Genomic DNA, 23,438 nt, shown 5'->3' with positions numbered 1-23,438 from the left:
AACAACTCACAGTCTTACACACGGTATAAAACACGAGAAATTCTCATGGCTTTTACACCATAGGTTATCCTTAGCAAGCATGTCAAGCATGCTTTTCCTAAGCACGAGCCATATTGATATCGTGACTTTTCACATTACAACTAAAATCGACACCCTAGACTTCTATGTTGTAAGAGACTACAGAAAGATTTCATAATTTTTAGAAGGATCTGTAGTTGTGCCAACTACTTGCCAACCATTTAATGTCTATAAGGATATTTTTCGCCTTTTGGAAAAAAATTCGGTCTAATGAAATGGAGTAGTAGAAGCCACAAAAAAAACTGCAATATATTATGGATAGAGAAAACTTAATGACAAAACGTTATAAATGAGAGCGCTCACGGCAAGGAATACATTTTCTCCACGCAATCCTGCATGAAATAAAATTAAGGCCAACTGATACCACACATGGCATTTGCCCTGCTATATAAGCATCTAGATACCTCCCCTGAGTGGGCAGCAATGCAAGCTAGAAGGCTTACTCTCTCCATACTAGCTCACTAGTTAGCTTGCATGGATAAGTCTGAGATGTTGCTAGGATCGTATTCATACGCAGCTCTATGCGGTGTCACACTGATCATAGGATGGTTAGCTCACTGGGCATACAAATGGATGAATCCTTCATGCAATGGGAGGCTTCCTCCTGGCTCCATGGGCTTCCCTATTGTTGGTGAGACCTTCGATTTCTTCAGAGCAAGCCCATCAATAGACATGCCAGGCTACTACAAGAAAAGAATGAAGAGGTTAGGGATCAAATAGTTTGTACTTAACTTCTTATAGTATTCATATTCGATCTACTCAAATTGTGCAAGAAAGATTTGCGTACTGTTGCTACGAATAATAGAATTTCTATATATATATATGAACAACACAATAAATCTAGGACAATATTACGGTACCTTTTAGCAACAGTGGTAGTAGAGTAGTAAAATTTATATCTAACTATATATTTTTTATAAGTATATTAAATATTTTATTCAAAATTTTAGTGAGATATATTTATCAATTCATCTATTTTAACATGATATATGACACATAAATTTATTGTAAAGTTATACGTTTTAGTTCTAATGACTCTTTTAGAAATTTCCACTATACATACTACCGGTATAGTATAATAAAATCATATTCGTTGAATTCAAAGTAATAAACGGCTCACAATCATTCGAGTGTACCTTTAAAAAATCCTAATCTAAGGTCTAGGCTATGCTAGGGATGCTCTTGAGTTTGATGTAATGACCCATCAGGTATGTAATTTTTATTATTTTTTGAAACCTTTTATTTTAGAACTAAACTCCAATATAAATTTTATTTTCATCTATGAATATTTTGGCCTTACCTGCCACCATGGGTGACATGGCTAAAAAACACTGCACTCATGGGTGTAGCGGTGTTCTTCTAACACACCAATCTAACTAGCATGATAGAACCATTGTCATGATAGTCTTAACAAACAACGCTGACACCTGAACCCCTCATGACACAAACAACGCTGACACCTGAACCCCTCATGACGTAGCACCATTATTTTGGCACACTAGACATGATGACGTGGTCAAATGATTTAGACATGGAAATAAAATTTGTCGGAGTGTAATTTTAAAATTAATAAATTATAAAAGGTTCACAAAATAAATAAAAAAAATCTCAGGTACGAAACTCTGTTCAAGACTAGCCTGGTAGGCCGACCCGTGGTCGTTTCCCTTGATCCCGAGGTGAACCGGTTCATATTTCAACAAGAGGGCAAGTTGTTCCAGAGTTGGTATCCAGATACTACAATGAACATCTTTGGCAAGAAGAGCATCACCACATATGATAGAACCGTTCACAAGTTTATTCGAAGCCTCACGGCCAAGCTCTTAGGCCCTGAAAACCTGAAGGAATCACTCCTTCCAGAGCTAGAACTGTCCATGAGGGAGAGCTTTGTGTCATGGATTGGAAAACCTAGCATCGAGGTGAAGGATGGCGTTTCTAACGTAAGTTAATAATTGCTTCTCTTCTTTTTTTTTTTGCATAACTATGTGATACTAGTTTGATATATCTTCCAACAAAGGCATCACCACTATTGCTAGATTTCAATTGTCTAATAAGTGTGATTTATAAGAATGGATTATGGCGAACTATGAGTAGGCCATCTGGCTCACAAAATGGCCGTGATGTTTTACTACGAGTTGTACTTATTTGCAGATGGTCTTTGACCTACTTTCCAAGAAGTTGATCAGCCTTGACACCACCAATTCAAGAGAACTGAGAAACAACTTTCAGGAATTCTTCATGGGGATGGTTTCCTTCCCAATATATTTTCCTGGGACATTGTTCTACCGATGCATGAAGGTATTCATTTTTGTAGATTAAGGAAGCTTTTATTGACCTTAAATGATTACATCAAGGTGATATATACATGCATGTATTTATATTGTCCAAATAGTTTGATCAGGGTATATTCATTTACTTTATGAGTGATACATGTTTTTTTAATATTAACCTTGCTTCCAGAATTTGTGATTTAGTTATCCTGATTTTTTTAAATTCACAAATGAAGGGCAGGAGAAATGTACACAGTGCACTAACCAATGTAATGAAAGTGAGGCTAAGTGCACCTGAAAAAAAATTTGGCGACCTCCTTGACCTGATTATTGACGAGCTGCGAAGTGAAAAGCCGATGATTGATGAAAACTTTGCTATAGATGTACTTGTTATACTCTTGTTTACGAGCATTGCAACACTATCGCCAACCTTGACGGTAGCCATTAAGTTCCTCACCGACAATCCTAAGATTGTTGAAGAGCTCAAGGTGTGTGTTTTTAATGTGTGAATAGTTTTTTTATTTGGGAACCATAGGATCAAATATTGAAAATTTGGACTAATCCTAAATAAAAAATAAAATTACATTATTCCAGGAGGAGCATGAAACGATAATGAAGAAACGAGAGGGTGTGAACTCCGGGTTCACATGGGAGGAGTACAAGTCCTTGAAATTCACTATTCAGGTGATTTTGCATTAATTAATGTATATATTTGAAGCATCATTGGCGCCACAACGATGCTCTTGTAATTGCTTTTGTTTACTCAATTGAGCTCGTAGGTTATGAATGAAATTGGTCGAATCAGTAACGTTGCACCAGGAATTTTTAGGAAGACATTAACAGATGTGCAAGTGAATGGTAAGTTTCTTGCACAAACAAGAAGAAAAAAAAATAATGTAGTTTATTACTACCTCCGATTCATAACGTAAGATGTTTAACTTTTTTGGTTATAACGTTTGACCATTCGTCTTATTCAAAAATTTAGTACAAATATAAAAAATAACAAGTCGTGCTTAAAATTCTTTTGATAATAAAGTAAGTCACAACCAAAATAAATGATATTTCTATATTTTTAATAAGACAAATGATCAAACATCACAAGCAAAAAAGTCAAACATCTTACATTATAAATCGGAGAGTACTATTTATTATTCATGGGATCATGCCACTCAATTTGTTACTATGGTATTTGATTTTTTACGCAGGATATACAATTCCGTCTGGGTGGTTAGTCATGATTAGCCCCGCGGCAGTTCATCTAAACCCAGAACTATTCGAGGATCCGCTCAAATTTGATCCGTGGAGGTGGAAGGTATAGTGGAAAACATTAAAAATAATTCCATTCTTTAGTACTAAATCATGAATAACCATTAATTGAACTCACTTTCACTTGGAATTTACGATAATGTTTCTATCCAACTAACTAAAGCCAATGGCACCTGCAGGAGGAGAAGAGAAGCTCTCTGCTGAGGAACTACATACCATTCGGAGGGGGCATCCGGCAATGTCTCGCGGCGGACTTCAGCAAGCTTTTTATTGCACTCTTCCTCCACATCTTGGTGACCGAGTATAGGTACATACATACATACACGTCCTAGCATTCTTTGTTTGCTCGTTATGCTCACAGAAATACTATACATTGCTGACTTAATTTGTTGTTTTTTCTTTGTACCGGCTAAACTCTTTGTTTAGATGGAAGGAGATTGGAGGAGGGAAAATAATGCGTGTCTCAGAGATTTTATCCCCTGAAGACTACCACATTCAACTAGTTCCTCGGGCTTAATATGCCTATTGGATATTCTATTAATGCAACAAAGAATGTCTGAACCCAACACTTTGTTGCTCATATTGCTGTAATTGTGTAATCACACGACATGGATGATGTCAGTTTCCATATACCAAAAAATATTATTGGAATAAATAGTCAGGGACAAACTAGGGCATGTGGAGCTGGAGCACTACTTACTTCATCCAGCCTTAGCACTAAATGTATTTTTATATGTTCATCATGCTCATCTTCTATTTATATATGTGAATTTATATGTCAAGATATTGTTCCATTCAAACTTTGGATGCCTTTCTTCGTATTAGAGAAGGCATTCTAAGACACTATGTCTTCTTCAAAGAGCTCTTTTACCGTTCTTAAAAAAAATATCTCAAAATACCACAATGTTTCAGCGTAAAAACTTAGTATCTTGTGATACAATAAAAAATGGAGGAGGTGTACTTTCTTAATCCTATGTTCGGTTCTATAAATGATTAATTTTAGGATAGAGGAATTACATATTTAGCTCGTAGCTAAAAGTTTTAATATTTATATTAAACCAGGTATATAAAGTCATTGAACGGGTTCATGAGCAATATATCTATGAATTTGAAATTAACAAATTGGTTGCTGTGGTGTAGTTGTTATCACGTCAGTCTTACACACTGAAGGTCTCCAGTTCGATCCTGGGCAGCAACAATTTTTTTTCTTTTTTTTCTTTTATATTTCACCACGCCCATTGAACCCCTTTTTGTGGCCATTTATCTCCAGGCCTATTGAACCTTCTTTTTCTCCCCAGGCCTATTGGGCCCTATTCTCTTCTATCCATCCCTTGCAACTCGTGAGTCTCGGCCCAGGTCTTTTTCTTCTTTTGTTTATCTCCAGCCCTATTTTTTTCTATTCAGGCCCTATTCTCTTCTATCCATCCCTTGCAACTCGTGAGTCTCGACCCATGTCTTTTTCTTCATTTGTTTATCTTCAGCCCTATTTTCTTCTATTCATCCCTTGCGACTTGCAAGCTTTGGGCTAGGTCGGACACACTACACTGTACCCACAGTGGGAGGGTCGTGGAAGCACGGGGGTATTACTCTTGAACAGAAAAGATCCGCTCTACATCCATCGACAATGGATTGATCTTTCACCTTTTTTTCACTGTAAAACCGTGTATATAACATCCTAGCTATCAAAACTAAATAAATCAAGTTTCTCTTTAGTTTAGGCTATAGGCTCATCTAATCCAGTGCCTATATGGCCGCAAAGGACGGGGAAATGTAACTTGCACCCAACATTGCAGTACCATGGCTGACCAAACAACAAAAATAAATTTAAACGAGTGAGATCTATCTATCTGTTTGGAGAGAAAAAAATAAAACTGCGATCCACATGTCCCCTACCCCTCAATTCCTTGATCCCTCCTCACTCTCTCGCTCTCAACGGACATAGACAAGAGGAGCAGCGTTGGTAGCGGCCAGCTAGCGATGAGTGGCTCAGTATGATATATCAGGTATGGTTCAAGGAGGTGGCGACAAACCTTAGCTCACCGTTATTGCAATCGAGCCAACTTTGTCGCCATCTCAGCTTCCTCAACAATCTAGGTGGCTAAGGCTTAATGAAGATGACAAGTGGTAAGATCTCGATGTAGAGGAAGCCATAGATCCGACAATATTAGCATGGAGGCCAGCGGGACTGAGGTGGACTCGGCAGTGGTGATGATGAAGGGGCCTAGGGACAACGACGAGGGCTCAAGGTACAAAGTAACTGAAGTTACTAAATTTAACACTATAAAATGTGGTATTTATTTTCTGAAGGGTAATAAAAATTGCACAAAGAGGTGGTGTCATCTAGCGCTTAAGCTCCTCGTCGCAATCGAGGTGTTGACGGATCAGCCCACGGGTGCAACGATGACCTCCATCTGCTTAGGCCTCTGTCGCTGCCAGCCTGGTAACGCTGCCTTCCCTATCAATATCGATGGCTACTCGTCGTGCCGGCTCAAGCTCATCTGCCATGAAGAAGAGAAGGGAAGGTTAGGAAAAAGGAAGAGAAGAGAATAGCTGCAGCTAGTTCCTTCCTTTCGCAATGCTCAAGTGACTGTTGTTCATACCACTATCTTCCTTCGCATGTGCAAGTAGCCAAGCTAGAGCTCGCATAAGGCTCGCCAGACGCACAAACACGCTGGCGAGCTCGAACTCTTGGGGATCACCGTTCGCAACTGTTGTCGCCTTCCTTCCTGCAAGTGTGAGGGCGAGATCGACCTTGTGCCACCGTACCATCCGCTGCTTCCCTTCTCGTGTCACTGGTTCCTCTACTGTTGCAATGAGAGAAGGGCATAGATGGAGAAAGGAGTCGGATAATAGGATAGAATCACAGGTGGATCCAGGGTGGGCTCGGGACTACCAAAAAAATTATCATCTAAGGTGTATATATATGTGGGTGAAAAAATGAAAAATAACTCGTATAAAAAGAGAAGATGGGAATAGTCCCTTAATAATATATGATAGTGATTTTTTACTAATTTTAAACTTGCATTGTATATTTGGTATGATATATTTATGGTATTTAAACAAATTTATATAAGTTATACCAGACTTAGAATCCTATATATGTCACCGGATAGAGGAGTGTTGGCCTTAACATGCATATTGGTCCCACATGAAGTTTTTTTATAACACCACATAAGCTCCATGCGATCCAAATCATGGGGTAATTGTTTGACCAAACAACATATTTGTAAGCAAAAATTAATTTATAAATAATTTTATATATGTATTCAATGAAAAATAATATTTGTGAATAATTTTTTATATATGTATTCCTAGCGATCTAAAAGATAGGCTGAAAATAAACTTTTGTGAAAGAACTACAAAATCAACTTTAATTTAAGACCAAAAATTTAAACTTTAGCATATAAGTATAAACAGAAGTGAAAAGATGTAGCCACGTGGGTGTATTTGTGTGAACACGAAAGGAACAAGCGGTCGAGCATGCCGCCTTTTTTTTCCCTACTGCTTAAAAACCAGCGGTTTGCATATATATACCCCCACGAGGCTCGCAACAAGGTGCCCACAGATTGCATTTGTTTTCCGCGTTAGTTAGTACATCAGCTCTATGTATATATGCATCCGAGGTTTACTTTAACGAATCTCGCAGCAAATCAAAGCAAGCATCCAGGCCGTTCGGGATCCCGGGGGGGGGGGGGGGGGGGGGGGGGGATATGCATGTGTACGTACGTACTGTGTGGCATGGGAGCTTGATCGCGCGCTGATCATCTCATCCCTCCTCCTTAAACGAGCTAGCGTACAAAGTCTTGAGTATAGCCGGGGGTAAAGGTACAGTGAAATAGAGAATGTGCCGGATATCTGAATTTGGATCGAATAAATAAATATAGGTGAAAATTTATAAATTTTAGTTAAAATACTTTTTGAAGGGGTTCCGAGCTTCAAGCGGCTTGGTCACTGAGTATAGCAACTGACGCTACTATGAGAGTAGTACGCACTAACTCAAGCTAGATAGGTGAATGTCAAACAGAGAATAGTAGTAGTATATATATATATGCCACGACTAGTGCAACTTGTCGCGTGTTCTGATAGAGCGATAGGTGGACACGACCTGGCTGGAATAACGCCTTTCGAATGCCAGACATAAGGATCTTGTTGTATATAGACAGTCTCTGCTGGCATATGTCCCGTTTCCCCGAGAAAAAGGATAAATCTTGTCTGCCCAACACACAGTTATGCCTGCATATTGACACTAGCTGCTGCAAGCCCCTGCAACTTCACAGTGATATGATGCAACGCCTAGGCTGGCAGCTTCGTCGCATTCGGCAGCAAATTAACATACAACCTCGTTCCAAAATAAACGAATTTCTGTGTTTTTATAGAATTTTTGACTCTTCATCTTATTTAAATTTTTTTTATGATTAATACTTTTATTGTTACTACATGATAAGACATAAATAATACTTTACATGTGACTAATTTTTTTAATTTTTTAATAATTCTTTTAAATAAAACGGATGATCAAACATTCGACCTAGAAAACGAGTAGTACTCCTATGCATAAAGATCGATGCCCATGCACCGTGTGTCGCGTCTGGGGTGGTACGTAGGGATTATTGGTAATCCCTCAGGAGAGCAGTTGCATGCTGCCTACAGTCTACTTGTCCATGTCGTGAGTTGCAACGCCTGCAGCCTGCAGGTCTGCAGATATGCTGTTCTATGTCTTACCTGTCGCCGTAAGTTCCAAAACTTGACAACTCAGTATGTCAGGTGCTGCGCTTGTTGAATTAGCCCAATAGCCCAGCCTGGCTTAACGACAATCGTGTTGCTTTTAGGTGGTCGATGCCGTTGAGCAGCACGTACTACTGGACATAGGGATCTTGCTTGAGTTCAGGGAACTAAGGCTGCGTTTTGATTCATCATGTTGAGATAGATTACTTCTCGATTTCCATTAGCACGTTTTTTAAACTGCTAAAAGGTGTATTTCGTGTAAAAATAGAAATTGTTATAAAAGATCAAATAACTTCACTTTTCAAATTTTTAATAAGTAATACTTAATTAATCATGTGTTAATTACGTTTATTGTTTTCCATGCTGCAAATCAGCTTTTGCAGCATCCTACTTCGAACGCGGCCTAAAAGGGACCTCTAAAAGGGACCTTATTGCTTGTCCACGAGGAAGATAAGGGTGAAAAGTCTACCCTCTTTTCATGGCGTGTTTTTCAAATTGTTAAATAATGTATATTCTTTAAAAAGATATATATCTAAAAGATACTTCTAAAAGTATATCAAGTATACAATAACTAATTTAATATTAAATAATAAGATATCTTCTTTACTTATCTTTTTTTCCTTCTTCCCTCGCCTTTGAACTCAACAAAAGAAAAAGGATATAGGCAGTTCTAGTCCTACTGGTCAAAGAAGTATCCATATCATATCACTATTGCCTCCTCCTACCATGTGATTACAAACACCCACAGTAGCTAGCTAGGTCAATCTGAACTTTACAGTCAAAACTTATCATCCACTCGAAGAATTCGATCGGAAAAAAAAAACTCCGTTGACGTCGAAAATACGATCCGACGTGTCACACACAAAAGCCTGGGAGTCAATCTTAGACAGCTCCAGTGCAGGACCTAAATTCCTAGAATGATGCGGGGGCGTGCCAGTCAGTTTGATCCTGCAACTGACAAGATAAATAATGAAACAATCCGATCGGCTATCGAGCCGATAGATAAATAAAGATCCAACTGATCAGATGTTGATGTTGTAACGGTTAGCCGATAGGATAAACAATCGGCTGTAAAAAGCTTGGATCGACTGGAAACTCAATAGGAGTATAGTTAAACAAAATATTAAACCAACGTAATCCGCCAAGTTACTTATTAATCTCAGACGATCGGACGAGCCCCTATAACTAGATCGAACCAGACGTACAGAGATTGGACTTAACCAAGACAGTATGCAGTCGAGTACGATATGATTATAGGAAACATAAAGATCGATAAGGCTAATAAACAAACCAACAAATTACTTGGAATAAACAATGAATCGTGTGTTACGATCGGTTAAATCCAATTTGCATGTAATTCTCATAAGCCGATGCAACGTAAATAGCTGCCGATCTAACTAAATCAAGCCGATTGGTATAAAAATAAAGCAGTAAGGCAATCGGCTACTCTATTCATGTAAATATGATAAGCATGTAGATCGGCAAAAATCATCGGCTATAGACGGCGGACAATCAACCAAGAGCTATAAAATACCTAGCCCAGATTGCTAAGAATAATCATAGAAGATCGGACACAACCGAGACAGTTCAAGATTAAACTTAGCAATATCAGGATAGACACTAAACAGATCTAGATTGCTATCAAGCCAATGAGCTGATGACTGGTAATTTATCGGCCGGTACTCCGATAAAACAATGAGCAAAATACATCGATCTGATATAAACCATCTAACAAACGCAATCTATTAGATCGGACCGAATCGAGACAGTACTAGATTGAATATGTCAAGCGACAAATATCAAACTTATGTAGATCGCTCAAAGTGGTCGACCAGATCAACTCAAAACACGAAAGTGATCTAAGTTGAAACTGATACGATAACTAGCAATCGCACAGCTAGATTAGAAGATCAAACCAAACCGAGATAGTTCTAATCTAGCCGAACGATTACCGTGGCCTGGCGGAACGTAGGACTTGCCCCTCCGTCGGAGATCGAGACGATGCAGTCTCACGTCAGGTGCCAAGTTCCGCTGGAGTTGAAACCTCGGTTAGGAGGGTGGCGATGCGCTGAGAGTAATTGATCTAATTGATTGGTAGATGATTTACGATGATCCTGGGCATGCATATTTATACCCTCGGGTGGACGCTATTTCGTGTTGGACACGACACGCGACTCCTAATAGATAAAAAGAAATAACAAACTCCTATGTAGATTCTCTCTAACACACAAGTCTCGATCGGACTCTAACAACCTTAGAGATAAAATAAAAATCCTAACTAACTCTAATTAATAGATAAATTTACGCCGTCAGGTCTTGGTCTTCACGATTCCTTCTTAAATTCGGTCTCTTTCAGATAAAATATCTATCGATAATTGTACATTTCTTTATCTGAATCCAATACAGAAATTTATCAAATTTTGGTATTAACCAACTCCCATGCTTGTTGAGTCTTCCTGTGTATTTACGCAGTTCATGGGATGCACCTTGCTCTTGGAGTTGAAGACGCCAACTTCAGTAAGCGAACAAAATTAAGGTGCTTCGTATAGAGTTAGCAATTTAGCATCTCCGTTTCACTTCCATTTCCAGCAAAATGACGGTTTTATTTTTAATGAAATTTGACGATGATATTAGCTGGTGCTGTTAATTGACGTAGGCCGTCTTAGCTGCTCCATCTAAGTTAACTTATCCCCTCGTTTTTCGCGCGCACGATTCCCGAACTACTAAATAACTTATCTCCTCGTTTTTCGCGCGCATGATTCCTGAACTGCTAAATAGTATGTTTTTTTAAAAAAATTATATAGAAAAGTTATTTTAAAAAATCATATTAATCTGTTTTACATTTTTTTAATAATTAATAATTAATTAATCATGTACTAATTTATTACTATGATTTTTCTGCGTTAGGTAAGTTAACCCTCCTCAAACGAACACGACCGTACTTGTAGAATGTGCCAGGAATGGCAAGTGGAAACGTTGCTGATCGATTCGATTCCGTTTCGTGTATCCTAATTGAACTGTCGAAAGTTTATTTCTGCATTAATCGTCGATATATACATGCATTGTACAACTCTTCGGCCCAAGGGCACATGGCACTGTTGGTTGTGTCGTGTAGGTGGCGTACAGAGAGTATATGTACGTTGAGTGCTAGTGCAATCTCTTTGACCAGTTGCATGCATGAGCGATACCGCTCATGCTTAGAGCAGGGATTCGACACCGTTTGACTGGAGACTACGGAGAAAATAGAACTTGGTTGCCTAGCAAATCATATCATGTTTGTTCGCCGTGTTTTACTGAATCTGCACATGCTTCTCAAGAAATACCAAGATGTTGGAGTAATATTTTACAGACCATGTTTGAGTTCTCTGGCACGTTGCTTGCGTTCGTATCTCCAGTAAGTTTGGGATGACTTGGGAGCTTTGCTGGCAAACTTAGAATCATCAGTAATTTAATCATCTGCTGTGTTTCAACCATTATTATTCATGCAAGTTGGGGAAGTGCTTTAATTAGAATATGAGCTTCATTTTTGCATGCTATTAAGATAGTATAAGAGAATTTGAAAAAAAACAACTTTTTGCCTAAAAAATGACAAATATTTTGTCTAATGCAACTTCACAAGCATGCATACAAGGGAGTTTGATCTGCAGATGAAAGTAAAAGGATTCAGTTGCATGGGAGGCCTATTTTGGAAGAATGGAGATATGTTTTGAAAAATTTTATGGCAACTGAATAAATTCTTGTAAAACCTTATAAAAATTCTACGCTCCAATGGAACATGAGATATGCAGACATATTCACAACCAGTTATTTTTAAAAAAAAAATTGGCATTACATGCTTTTGGAGTTATTCATTGATAATTTAATTTCTAATTACTATTGTCAATTTGAAGATATATTTTACTACTTGAGGCTACGCACAAAATATAATTCATCCCCACTCAACATTCTAAACCGCAGTGGTTTCACCAAACATATATACTTTTATTGACCCCAATATCCAACTCCAACATACGGTGCTCCCTGCCTCCGTGCGCCCCACAATCATGTAATTAAGATTATACCCTTTGAAATCTAGCAGTTAAACTGGAGATAATTTGGGATGCTGCCAATGTTCGAAGCAATTAATTGCAAAACAATACTTTAATATTTTTTCATAAAAGCGGCAAATGGTGGGTATTTACTTGGTAAAGTTTAGTGAAGTATATGGGCATATCCCCATACAACTGCATAGGCAATGCACCACCAGCATGCTCACTCTGGGATGTTGACATCCTTCTTAACTTGAAGGAGGGCTTATACTTCTATGAACTTGTCTTTCGTTCCCTCTCTGATGACCTCAGGGTAGATCCAGAAAAAAATCATAGTAGGGGTTGAACAAACCGGCTGCCCTGTGTGGGTGTGCCACTGTCGCTCTCCGCCATGTCGCGTGTGCCGGGCTCCTTACCATGCCACGCGTCGTTGCCGACCCTACCGCGTGCGTAGGCCACTCGCCGCTTGGCCCGCTCCTACGCGCTCGTCGTCGGCTGCCAGCTGACGACCACCTCCGCCGCTCTGTGCATCCATCGTCCACCACCAGCCGCCTGGGATTGGGTGGGTGTAAGTGAGGATTACGATATTGTGGTTGGGAGGTGTCACGCCCAGAAATTTACACCAAATTTCTGAACAATAGCATGTATTAAATCTCGGTCCAGGCATCAACCCGAGTACACACTATGATAAATCAATACACAGTTCCACGACTTAAAAACAAATAAAAACAATTATCTATCGAAATGCAGCGGAAAAGGAAAACAAACTAAACCATCTAATCTTCAGCTTCAGCTGGCGATGACAGCTACACACCACAGGCATTCTCGACGGCGGACTGAACCTCACTTCAACCTCTGGAACAACCTTCTGACTCAGGCTCTGGCACTTGCTCTGGTAGGAAAAAATTAAACAAGACTGAGTACAAACCACCGTACTCAACAAGTAACACCCAAGAGAGGAAGAATAATGAATGCAATAGGGTATCAAGGAACAGGCTAAGGTTAAATTGCACAAAGCTGCAGCAATTTAGCAAAACAGTAGATAAAATAGACTAAAATAAAAGTAAAGTAAACATTTAAAATAATCATCCACTGTTCAACGTTACACCACGTTGCAACAGGCCCATACCGTTGTCGAACATTACACCACGTAGCGACAGGGTCAACCCTCTGTCCAACGTTAAACCACGTTGCGACAGACCCAAACCACTGCCAACATTACACCACGTTGCGCAGGGTCAAACTGATTCCAAAATTAATCCAATTATAAAATTTTCAACTAATCCCAGTGAATCTGTCGGTTCACCCAATAACCGCGGGCACGGCTATTCGAATAGTTTTACTCTGCAGAGGTGTACAACTTTACCCACAAGACATGACTCCCAAGCATGTTACCATGCCCCAACGTATCACCACGATACCTCAGTACGGAAACCATGATAAGACCTTTCACCTAACCCTCCCTAGACAATCGCACCACACTTCAGGTTTCACCCCCTCCTTTACACCAAGTCGGACAGTCCCCTCATGTGCCTTGGTGAATCCGGAAGTAGCAGAGACTTTCATTACACCACAATTGCCCGTCCATACTCCATCACGCTCACCCTTGCCTTGGTACGTCAAATAGGGACAAGCTAGATTACGAGTCTCACCGTTGCCCATTCTGGCTTGTGGTTAGTATGTGTAAGACTTTCAAGGTTTCCCGAGAATAGGTCCTTAATTGCCATGGGTGCGACTCTTAAAACCATGCACCCACAGCCCACCATAAGCAATATTTTAGTTGTATTAATCAACATCGGGAAATTAATGATGATCACAACCATTAAAGATCTATCAAAGTCTAATCAACAATTAAATAAGTGATAACATGTGAGCTAGTTGGGCTAAGCATAGCGAAGCATTACCTAAGCCTATTTCTAGTCAGATTAACCCTGGGATAACAATAATAATAAGTGGGAATCAATGGATATAAAGATAATTGTCCAATAGATAAATACAATAAAAAGATTTGCATAAAACAATGCATGTTTGAATGTAAAGCGAGGAATTTTATAAACATAGGTTCAATATGATCAAAGAAGGGTGCCACTTGCCTTGCTTAGGCCCACGAGGAACTTCAGCGACGACTTCGAGAACGAACGGTGCTGCGACGGGGGAAAAACCTACGACAAACAAGGCAAAACAAGCAAAAACAGACTATAAAACTACTGAAACAGAGAAAGAAACTATTTTTAATGGATTCTTGGCATTTTTTTGGATTTAATGAAATTTGAATGGGCCTAAACGGAGACTAGATGAATTACTTATGAATTTTAGAAGTTTTCTGGGTTTTTAACTAAACAGAAAAGTCCTAAATCAATTATTGCGGAATTAATGGGGCTGCTGACGTCAGCAAGGAGAGATGGAGGGCGGCGCCGATAGGTGGGCCCCGCAGGTAGTGAGAGGGAGGGGTGAGGGGAGGATGACGTGCGGGCCCGGGGAAGAGAGAGAAGGAAGGGGGTGGTGGCCGGCGACTGACGGGTGGGACCCGCCGGTCAGCGTGAGAGGGAGCGAGAGGGGAGAGGCGGCCGGCGACTGGCGGGTGGGCCCCGTTCGTCAGCGACCCCGAACAGAGGAGGAGGGGAGAGCGTAGCCGAGAGAGGAAGACGGCGTCGACGGCGAGCGGGCGGTGACGGCGAGGACCGACGCCGCGAGGGCGACGACGGCGACGGCATCGGCCGCCGACTGGGGAGCAACGACGGCGAGCGACGCAAGGCGACGGGCGGCATCGCACGGTGCCGGGCCGATGGCGACGGCGCACGGGAGGTGGAGGTGGGCGCCGGCAGCGGCGGCACGGTGATCGTGCGGCGACGGCGAGGCGAAGGCGATGGCGATGGCGCCGGGGCGGTGCGTCGGTGGCAGCGAACGGCGCGCGCGTGCGACGGCGACACGCGTGCCGGCGGTAGCGACCAAAGAGGAAAAGGGGAAGGAGAAAGGAAGGGGGATACTCACCGACGACGATGGAGGTGGCGGCGAGTCGGCGAGGGGGAGGGACGGGTGACAGTGAACGGAGCGGAGGCGACGACGACCGAAGCGCGAATGGCGGCGCGCGGACGACAAGGTCGGGCGCGACGGCGGAGAGGGCGAGAAGGCGACGAGGGCACTCGAGTGCCCCACCGGCGACGGTGAAGATGGCGGAAAGTCGGCGAAGCCGAGGCGGAGGTGGTGACGCGGGTAGGCGGCGACGTCCGACGGTCGACGGCGAGATCGGTCGACGGCGGCGAGGAAGCGGCGGTGCACCGGTGAGGCAAAAAGTGGCGGCGGGGCGGAGAGCTAGGGGTTTTATAGGGTGGCGGCGCCGGCTAGGGCGGGGCGGCGGTTGCGGAGGATACCGAGTCGGCGACGAGCCGGATTCGGCGGCGGCGGTTGCGGCGGAGGAGTTGGAGTCGGTGGCGGCGCGGGCTCGGTCCGGCCGAGCGAGGGAGGCGAGGCGGACTTCGGCGGCGCGCGGGCGCTGGGTCGAGGCCGGGGGGGGAGCGAGCTGGGCCGGCGGCTGGCGGCCCAGGCGGAGGGAGGAGGGTGCGCGTGGGGGGGGAGGCCGGCTCGGCTGGGCCGGCCTGGAGGGAGAGGTGGGCCGGCTCGGCTGGGCTGGCCCAGGAAGGAGGAGAGGAAAAAGAAAAGGAAGGGGAGGCAAATTGGACTTCGGCCCAATTTGGGAAGGAATGAAAAAAAGAAAAATGAGGTAAAAAGGAAAACTCCACTTTTGTCGAATTTTAAATTAATTTGTTTGGCTAAATTTTATACTTCTTCAATTTGAGTTTAAATCCAATTAATCAATTTGGAATCTCGATTTAATTAAATTAAGTTCTTTTAGAGGGATTTTTCCTGAGTTAATTAAGCCAATTATTATTTACGGATTTCTTTTACAAATTTAGGCTTGGGATAAAACTCCGGGCGTGACAGTAGTGGTGTGGATTGGGATGAGAATGGACGGTTTGGATGGAAACAGATGAAAATGGATGGCTGAATGTTGATGGTTGTATTCTAAGTGGGCTGGGCCAAGGAAACAAATTTGCTAGGCTTCTTTTCATAACGGTCCAACTAACTTTATCTTCTATCTCCAACCACGAACTGATAAACTCCATCCCCCATCCCATGAAACCATAGAGAAAATTTGTAGGGGAGCTTAGGAGGGGGCTTAGGGGGGTCTCCATAGGATCAGCGTCGGTAGTAGGGGCTCAAGACCCCTAGCTCCCATGCCACCTCCGCTGCTGGATGACCCCATCTTCTCTAAAGCAAACTTGATGGCCCTCCTTATAAGAAATACGATGTGGTGCATGCATGCACGTGTAGGGAATTCATGAATGGGAATAAATGTAATGGTGTATGGGATCCATATTCCATAAATGCACGTAGAGGAGAGGAAAAAGAGAAAAATTGCACTATAGATATCATGTTTAGTACGTATAATAGGTACTAGATATGCTATCCAGTTTGGTACCCGTATATATTAGATCTAACTTAGTTACCTATAAGAGTATTTTTCCCATCCTTAAGAAGGTACCACGAGGTACCACTGTTTTTTACGTAAAATTTGGTACCTTCTAGTATCTAAGTTATCAAGAGATACCAAATTTTACATAGAAAACGGTGGTACCTCGTGATAGCTTCTCAAGGATGATAAATTGCTCTACCTATAAATATTAGACTTATGTCTATAAACACCATGAAGAGGTACTTTATCCATATGAATAGGTAGTCCATATTTATCCAGGTGGGGTTTCTCGCCCCACCCTCCTCCCCCCAAGTGACTATTAAAGAAAAAGACAGCTCATATGATCTATAGCTAGCGTACGACGCATGTGGACATGAGCCCGCACAGCAGGACACATGGTGACATGGCGTGTGACTGTACTAGTGACGTGTATGAGGACATACCGTTTTTGCTCTCGGGCCGGTATGTAGCTACCAGTAATTTCTAAAATGGTTGGAACATGACGGCCTACAATATACTAATAAGAACTTTCCATGATTTTAGACAATCCAAGAACAGCACAGGTGTGTATCTACTCCCTCTAGACATAATTAATTGATACTTAGAATAAGCAAATTACGAAGAAAACAAGCTAAAATATTTGTCCGAAACAACAAATAAACCTAACTGGAGGGAGTATTTGTTATGGCCATAATCCAGCAGTAGAGGGAAATGCTGCAGGTCTGCAACGCGACTGGACGCAGGATTCATCACGCGCGCGTCACCTTGACGCGGGAACCGTGCGTGTCCTACGAAATGAAACGCTAGGAAACGTGGTCGTTTCTGTTGAGCCATCGTAATCGCGAAGTGTGGTTACAGGTTGGAGCCTGGATGTGCAGAGCATCAGCAGGATTTGGGTATACGTCTATGTACCCCGGGATGATCGTTTGGATTTTTACAGAAAAAAAATCAAAACGATATATTTATAAATGAAAGATAATTTATTAATAATGGTTTATATTTATGTTTTTAGCGATCTAAAAAGCTAGTTTAAAAAATTAAAATTTAAATTAATTCTAAATTTAATGTTAATAATTTAAATTTTAACATATAACCATAAATAGAAACGAAAATATTATGTCAGACCAAATGATTCACGGTATAGTAAACACCGCACATGTGACCCCAAACCCCAACCATATCCAAAGGTGAGATCCCTTCTGCCTCTGACCAGAGGAACCGCGGGCGAGAGATGAAACAATGTCAAACGGCGAGTGATGGCGAATTGTTATAATTTTCTGCTTATCGTCAGATTATGCCATGCAATCTCAGGAAGATCAGGGAGGTACGTGCTGGCCATTTTTGTTTATCAGCTCTAGGCCTTTAGAGCATCCCAACAGCTCGTCTAAATTTAGTCATTTATATCTTTATTTGGATGATCATCTAAAACTTTTTCATCCTTTATATCCCTTTGTACTTCAGCAGATCATCTATTTGGAGGATTAGAGAGAACATCTAAATATAGAGTTTCTCTTCTAATATGGATGACATCCAAAAATAGATAATGAGATAGATGTTCTGCTGGAGCTTAACTTTTACTCTTTATCCTCAGTTTAAAGGATAGAGGATGAGATGTATGAGCTGTCGAGGATGCTCTTAATCTCCTTTGTCAAGTGCCACTAGTTTAACAACCTGCTTGTACTATATTTATCCACTTGCATGGGAGTAATTATGTACGAAGGGAATATTTGCAGGCTTTGGAGTTGTTCCACTCTGTTGGTAAAGACAAGAAATTTTTCTTTCACAATGGAAATTCATGGGTGTAATACTTTATTTAAGAGCAAGTATAATAGCAGGCTATAAACCGACTAAATACTGATGTGAATGAGAGAGGGAAGGAGAAAGAGGAGAGGTGGCTATAAGCTTATAGCTAGCTCAGACATAAGAACCAATAAAATTTGTGAGAGAAACTAGGTGGGTCTTGCTCGTATTTATGATAAAGAGCTAATAGACTAAGAGAACACTGCAAAGAGCTCTGACTATACTATTAGCCTTCCTCTAATTAGTTCGTGGTTTTGTTAGTGTAATTAGTAGGAGCAGCATTACGCTTTGGTGGAGTCACTGTCACTATTATGCATGCCTAGATCTGTCATCCAGTGGTTCACTACACCTACTCACCGTCACCGAGGATATGTTGATCTGAAAATGCTCATGGTTGGCATGCTCAGTTCCCAATAAAGATCTGTGTGAATTACTCGCGAGATCAAGAAAATGTACTTATTAATGTACTAGCCAAAACTTCTGGCTTCAAATTTCGCTGCTGATGAAATGCATTTTAATCCATTTTTTGGGGGAAAAAATATCAATATACTCATAGTCTAGTTCAGCAGGAACTAGCAGCTGCTGTTGAACCTCGGCTCTGGCGCAGCGGGTGCAGACGTGTTTCTCAGCGTTGCTGACAAGGACTGTATTCTTCTGTCGGTGGGGCTCCAACACTAACAGCTTACTCTCTGATCCATACGTATGGGAGAAAATGAATAATTCCACGTTCTCGTGGCTGGCTGGCAGTTGAAATCATCTCTTTCATCATTTGTTCAGAAGTTTTTTTCTCTCTCATCTGGGTTGTCCAAATGCATGCATACAGTTTACTCGCTTGAAATTCCTTAGCAGCTACACAGCTCAAGACTCAAGAGTACGAGTTGTTTGCATACCCGTACGCCCAGTTGCCAAGATGCAAAACCAGCCAATGGATTTGTGAACAAGACGTGCATGTGAATGAATCCAATAATAACATCTCCCATCGTCGAAAAATGAATCCAACAGTAGCTTGACAAAATCCAGTGATGAGGAAACGCCTACTGGGTTCCACTCGTGGTGCTGCTGCAGCCTACAACTCCCATCACACAAAGGCATATATGCTGCCCATGCATGCATTTTAAAACATGGAGGTCCTGGCATTGATTTGCTCCAAATATTCTGTCTCTGCATCTTTTCCTTGGTTCAGAAGGAGAGCTTCTCTTCTCTGCATCAGTCATGTCGTCAAGGCCTTTTTTCAGCTCGCGCGTTTTTTTTTTTTTTGTTTACAATCATTCGGTGGTTGAGATCGAGGTAGCAGATCAGGTCGTCGCCTCGCACGGATCTAAGCTCGGTTTATCTCTTTTTTTTTTTCAATCCTTTTGCGACTGAAGTTAGTTTACGCGCCACGCGAAGAGCGATCCGCTTAAACAAATTCAGACAGTGGAATTCACGAGGGCTCTGAAAGTCTACTGGCAGATTGCATCATGAAAAGGGGGAAGGTGTTTCAAGGCTTCGGTGCTGTATCAATGCTGTCCTCCACGGCTCATCGCTGAGCGAAGTGAACTGGAAATATTCGCCCAAAGACTGAATTTCATTATTGGCAACAGAAGCACAAGTAGCGGCATGGACGATGCGACACGCATCTCGGACGATCTGGCTCCCATTTCCTCGGTACGAAGTGGCTGCATGTTAGTAGGTGAGGTGACGCCGAGAAAAGCAAGGAGAAATGCAGTTTTGTTTGTTTATATATTCCACCTCGTTGTGAGCCACACAGTCTCGCTCGCCGTTGAACTTTTGGCTTTGAGTATGCGTTCATCATCTTCATTGTATAAATAAAAAAGTATGCGAAGCACACACTTTGTATCGATTTGGAAATTGGCTAAGTGGGATGCATAGGAATCTATCAGTCTAGTGATTAAATGTTTAAAAATTTTAGTTCCATCGATCAAATCTATTCTATCGTTGGAGGGTAATCTGAATGTATACACGCAAGCTAAAAAAATCCCATAGACGCCTCCCCCAGTTCCCCATGCATTACGTGCGTGTTTGACAGAAAAATAAAAAAATCAAACGTTTGATCAATAGCAAAAATAGAATCCGTTAGAATTGGTAGTTCACTTTAATTATTTTGGTTTTGTTTGTAACGGTAATGTGTTAAGAATTAATCCACAATTCGTCGTGTATCAGCTGACGAGGTCTTTAATGCTCCAACTTACCTCTCCAGAGGCAAGAGCTCAAATAAATCTTGGTCACTGATCATTTATTCATTTCTTTAAATTAAAGTATTTTATTTATCTCAATTAAATGATCGCGGTGCCAGAAGGAAAATAAACCATTCTAATGGTTCTTTCCACTTAGCAAGGGCCAAACTGGTAATTCATCCCCTATATCAGACTGTTAATTACACTTCACCGAACAGGTCTCCATGGCTCATGCCCTTACACTACTCCATGACGTTTCCAAGTATAAACAAATAAATAAGCACAATTGTAGATTTGCCATTTTTTTCAAATCATTGTTGCAAAAGTACTATTAGTGAGTTGCAAAAAAATGCGAAAAACTGTCATTCAAATACCTTCTTTGCAAAATAGAAAGAAAAAATCAGTAACAAATTGATAAATGCCTCAAAAAATGGTGGGATATTATTCTTGAGGATTTTTTTTGTTTATTGCCAGTGGGGAAACGCCGTTTCTTACGTTTCGCTGTTGATCATGTTACTCGCGCGGCATGGGCCACTTTGTGTGGTACGTGCGCGCCCCCGCTGTTCGTACTGCTTCCCATACGGAGCCAAATGAGATCTGCACCCATATGCATCCAGGAACACGTACGCATGTTGCGAGGTGCGTGCATTATGTTGGGATATGGGAGCAGCCAGTGGACCATCCGTTGCATAAAGAATTCGATTTGTGAGAGGCAGTAAAGGAAACACAGAGCCACGGCGAGCATTTTTCTCTGGCTGTTCCAGCTTGAGCTCCAGCAACTACCATGAAAAAGCTGTCTGAATTTCTGGCTGTCCTCGTTCATGAATCTTGACTAGCTGATCCAAAAAGTACAGACAGTGCTGTTGGGAAATGGCATGTTCTTTGTTTCTTGTTGTTGTTGTAGGTGTGCATAAAGTTGCTGAACTCCTGTATAAAATTCCTGAAATGGACAACTAGCCATGTCGAATCTATTTGACACGGAAATGCACCGTTCAGGACCGCTTCTTCTGATGTTTCCAGGAAGATTCGGAAATCGGATCGATCTGACGTATTTTGCTCCGGTGCCAATTTCTGGGCTGGATTCAGGCTAGCGATCTTGATATAATTGTTTAGGGGAAACAACTTAATCTATATACTGTCTAGCTAGCTGGTGGAATAGTATACTGTCACTGATTACCGAAAGGTAGAGCTTAGATTGTGACACATATTTGTACAGCTAAGAAGAAGAGAGAAAATTTTGTTTGGATCCTGAAAGCTATGCTTTTGACTCACATCCATGCAAGCACACTTCACAGTTTGGCGTGCCAGGCTAGTTTCAATCAGTTCATTTCTGTGATGAGCACGCAGGCCACGAATCACATAACAAAATGCTCAGCACGCCAAGTTCAGATACTTGACTATAAGCCCTGAAATGAGTGCAAGATGGTTGATTAGAGTACAATGTACTTTGCATGTACAATACATTCAAGATAGCCTGCATTTGTTAGGCATCTGAATCTTCTGAAGTTTTTTAATAGTGGATCTGAATATTCTGAAATTGGGGCACTATTTCGCCGGCTCCAGTAACTGGCATGTAATATTCTGCTCCAAACTGAGTTTTTTTTGTACACTGTACAATACATAGACTCACCTGAAGTTGAGGCTGAAATCTCACACTCCGATGAAATTCAGCATGGTGCACTTCGTGCCCATGCTTTTGCATAAACAAAGGCATCGTCTGGGGTTGGTAGGGACAGCAGAATAATCCATGGTCTGGAGACACACCGGGCAATAGTTTCGCTATTCTTTTTCCTTTCTATATATCCTAAACCAATCAGAGCCAGCTCTCAACAGCCAATAGGGTTGCCAGAGAAGTTGATCACTGGACTGGCGCAGCATTCTCAGTTCCCACTCTGTCTCGTAGTATTTCAAGCCCATCCTTCGAGATGTTCATATCATAGCTAAGTCCTTACGTTGCTTCTAATAGAACCAAGTTCCCATGGTTGTGCAAAGTAAACAAGGGACTAATCTGATTATTTTTAAATATTCATATGTCAATCATATATTTATTTTTGAAGAACGGAAAAACAATTTAAACCTCTTTAGAAATTGAAAACTAGTTGCAGAAAAACTAGAAAGGGAAAATTGTCAAATGATCAGGGATAGAATAGATGTGTGTAATATCCAACTCAAGTAAAAAATTTACAAAGTTAAGTATGAATGTTTTTGGTTTGCTACTATGATAAACCCTACAACAGGCGATATGCATGGGACAGACCACGCCTCCTCAAATCATATATGTAGTTAAATTGAGCTGCACAATATTACTTGTTGATATAACATTTTCAGATCCAACCCTTTCAAGCAAAGTGAGAATTACGCTAGTACCCATATAAGTGGCCCATAATACCATTTGAATGTCGAATTATTTATACTCATTGATGCATCAACACATATGTTACACTTATACGGCGCCTACCGGTAGTAAAAAGAAGTTTACGAAGTCTATTAGCAAAACAAGAAACAATATATACTAACTAAAATTAGAGTTAAGTCTTGGGCATGAATGCAACTTTCCCTCATTTTTTTAAGGCCATGCCATTCAGCTTGGTGGTTATATAAGGTGAGCTCCCTCCTTGCTCAT

General features: G+C 41.3%; 1 protein-coding gene and 1 non-coding gene across 2 annotated transcripts; both read left to right on the top strand.

Moving 5' to 3' along the window:
• Positions 1-502: 502 nt before the first annotated feature.
• On the top strand, positions 503-4,349 carry LOC102715109 (cytochrome P450 87A3-like). Its single transcript, XM_006653627.2, has 9 exons — positions 503-782; positions 1,691-2,015; positions 2,227-2,373; positions 2,582-2,833; positions 2,940-3,029; positions 3,125-3,203; positions 3,551-3,657; positions 3,791-3,918; positions 4,038-4,349. Exons 1-9 carry the CDS (start codon positions 553-555, stop codon positions 4,126-4,128), a joined length of 1,449 nt encoding a protein of 482 aa, XP_006653690.1. The 5' UTR covers positions 503-552; the 3' UTR covers positions 4,129-4,349.
• Positions 4,350-4,736: 387 nt separating this feature from the next.
• TRNAV-UAC lies at positions 4,737-4,809 on the top strand. Its single transcript has one exon. It is a non-coding gene; the product is annotated as a tRNA-Val (tRNA).
• The last annotated feature ends 18,629 nt before the right edge of the window (positions 4,810-23,438 follow it).

The sequence above is a fragment of the Oryza brachyantha genome, chromosome 4, assembly GCF_000231095.2.
Source record: "Oryza brachyantha chromosome 4, ObraRS2, whole genome shotgun sequence".
Lineage (NCBI taxonomy): Eukaryota > Viridiplantae > Streptophyta > Magnoliopsida > Poales > Poaceae > Oryza > Oryza brachyantha.
The sequence above is the reverse complement of the archived record's forward strand: the minus strand, read 5'-3'. Positions and strand labels throughout refer to the sequence as shown.

What these genes read in the sequence shown, in the direction of transcription:
- LOC102715109 (XM_006653627.2), top strand. Translation starts at nt 553, where the DNA reads ATGGATAAGTCTGAGATGTTGCTAGGATCGTATTCATACGCAGCTCTA. An exon ending in TACAAGAAAAGAATGAAGAG is followed by an intron (nt 783 to 1,690) that starts GTTAGGGATCAA and finishes AAAAAATCTCAG; the next exon opens with GTACGAAACTCTGTTCAAGA. An exon ending in AGATTGTTGAAGAGCTCAAG is followed by an intron (nt 2,834 to 2,939) that starts GTGTGTGTTTTT and finishes ACATTATTCCAG; the next exon opens with GAGGAGCATGAAACGATAAT.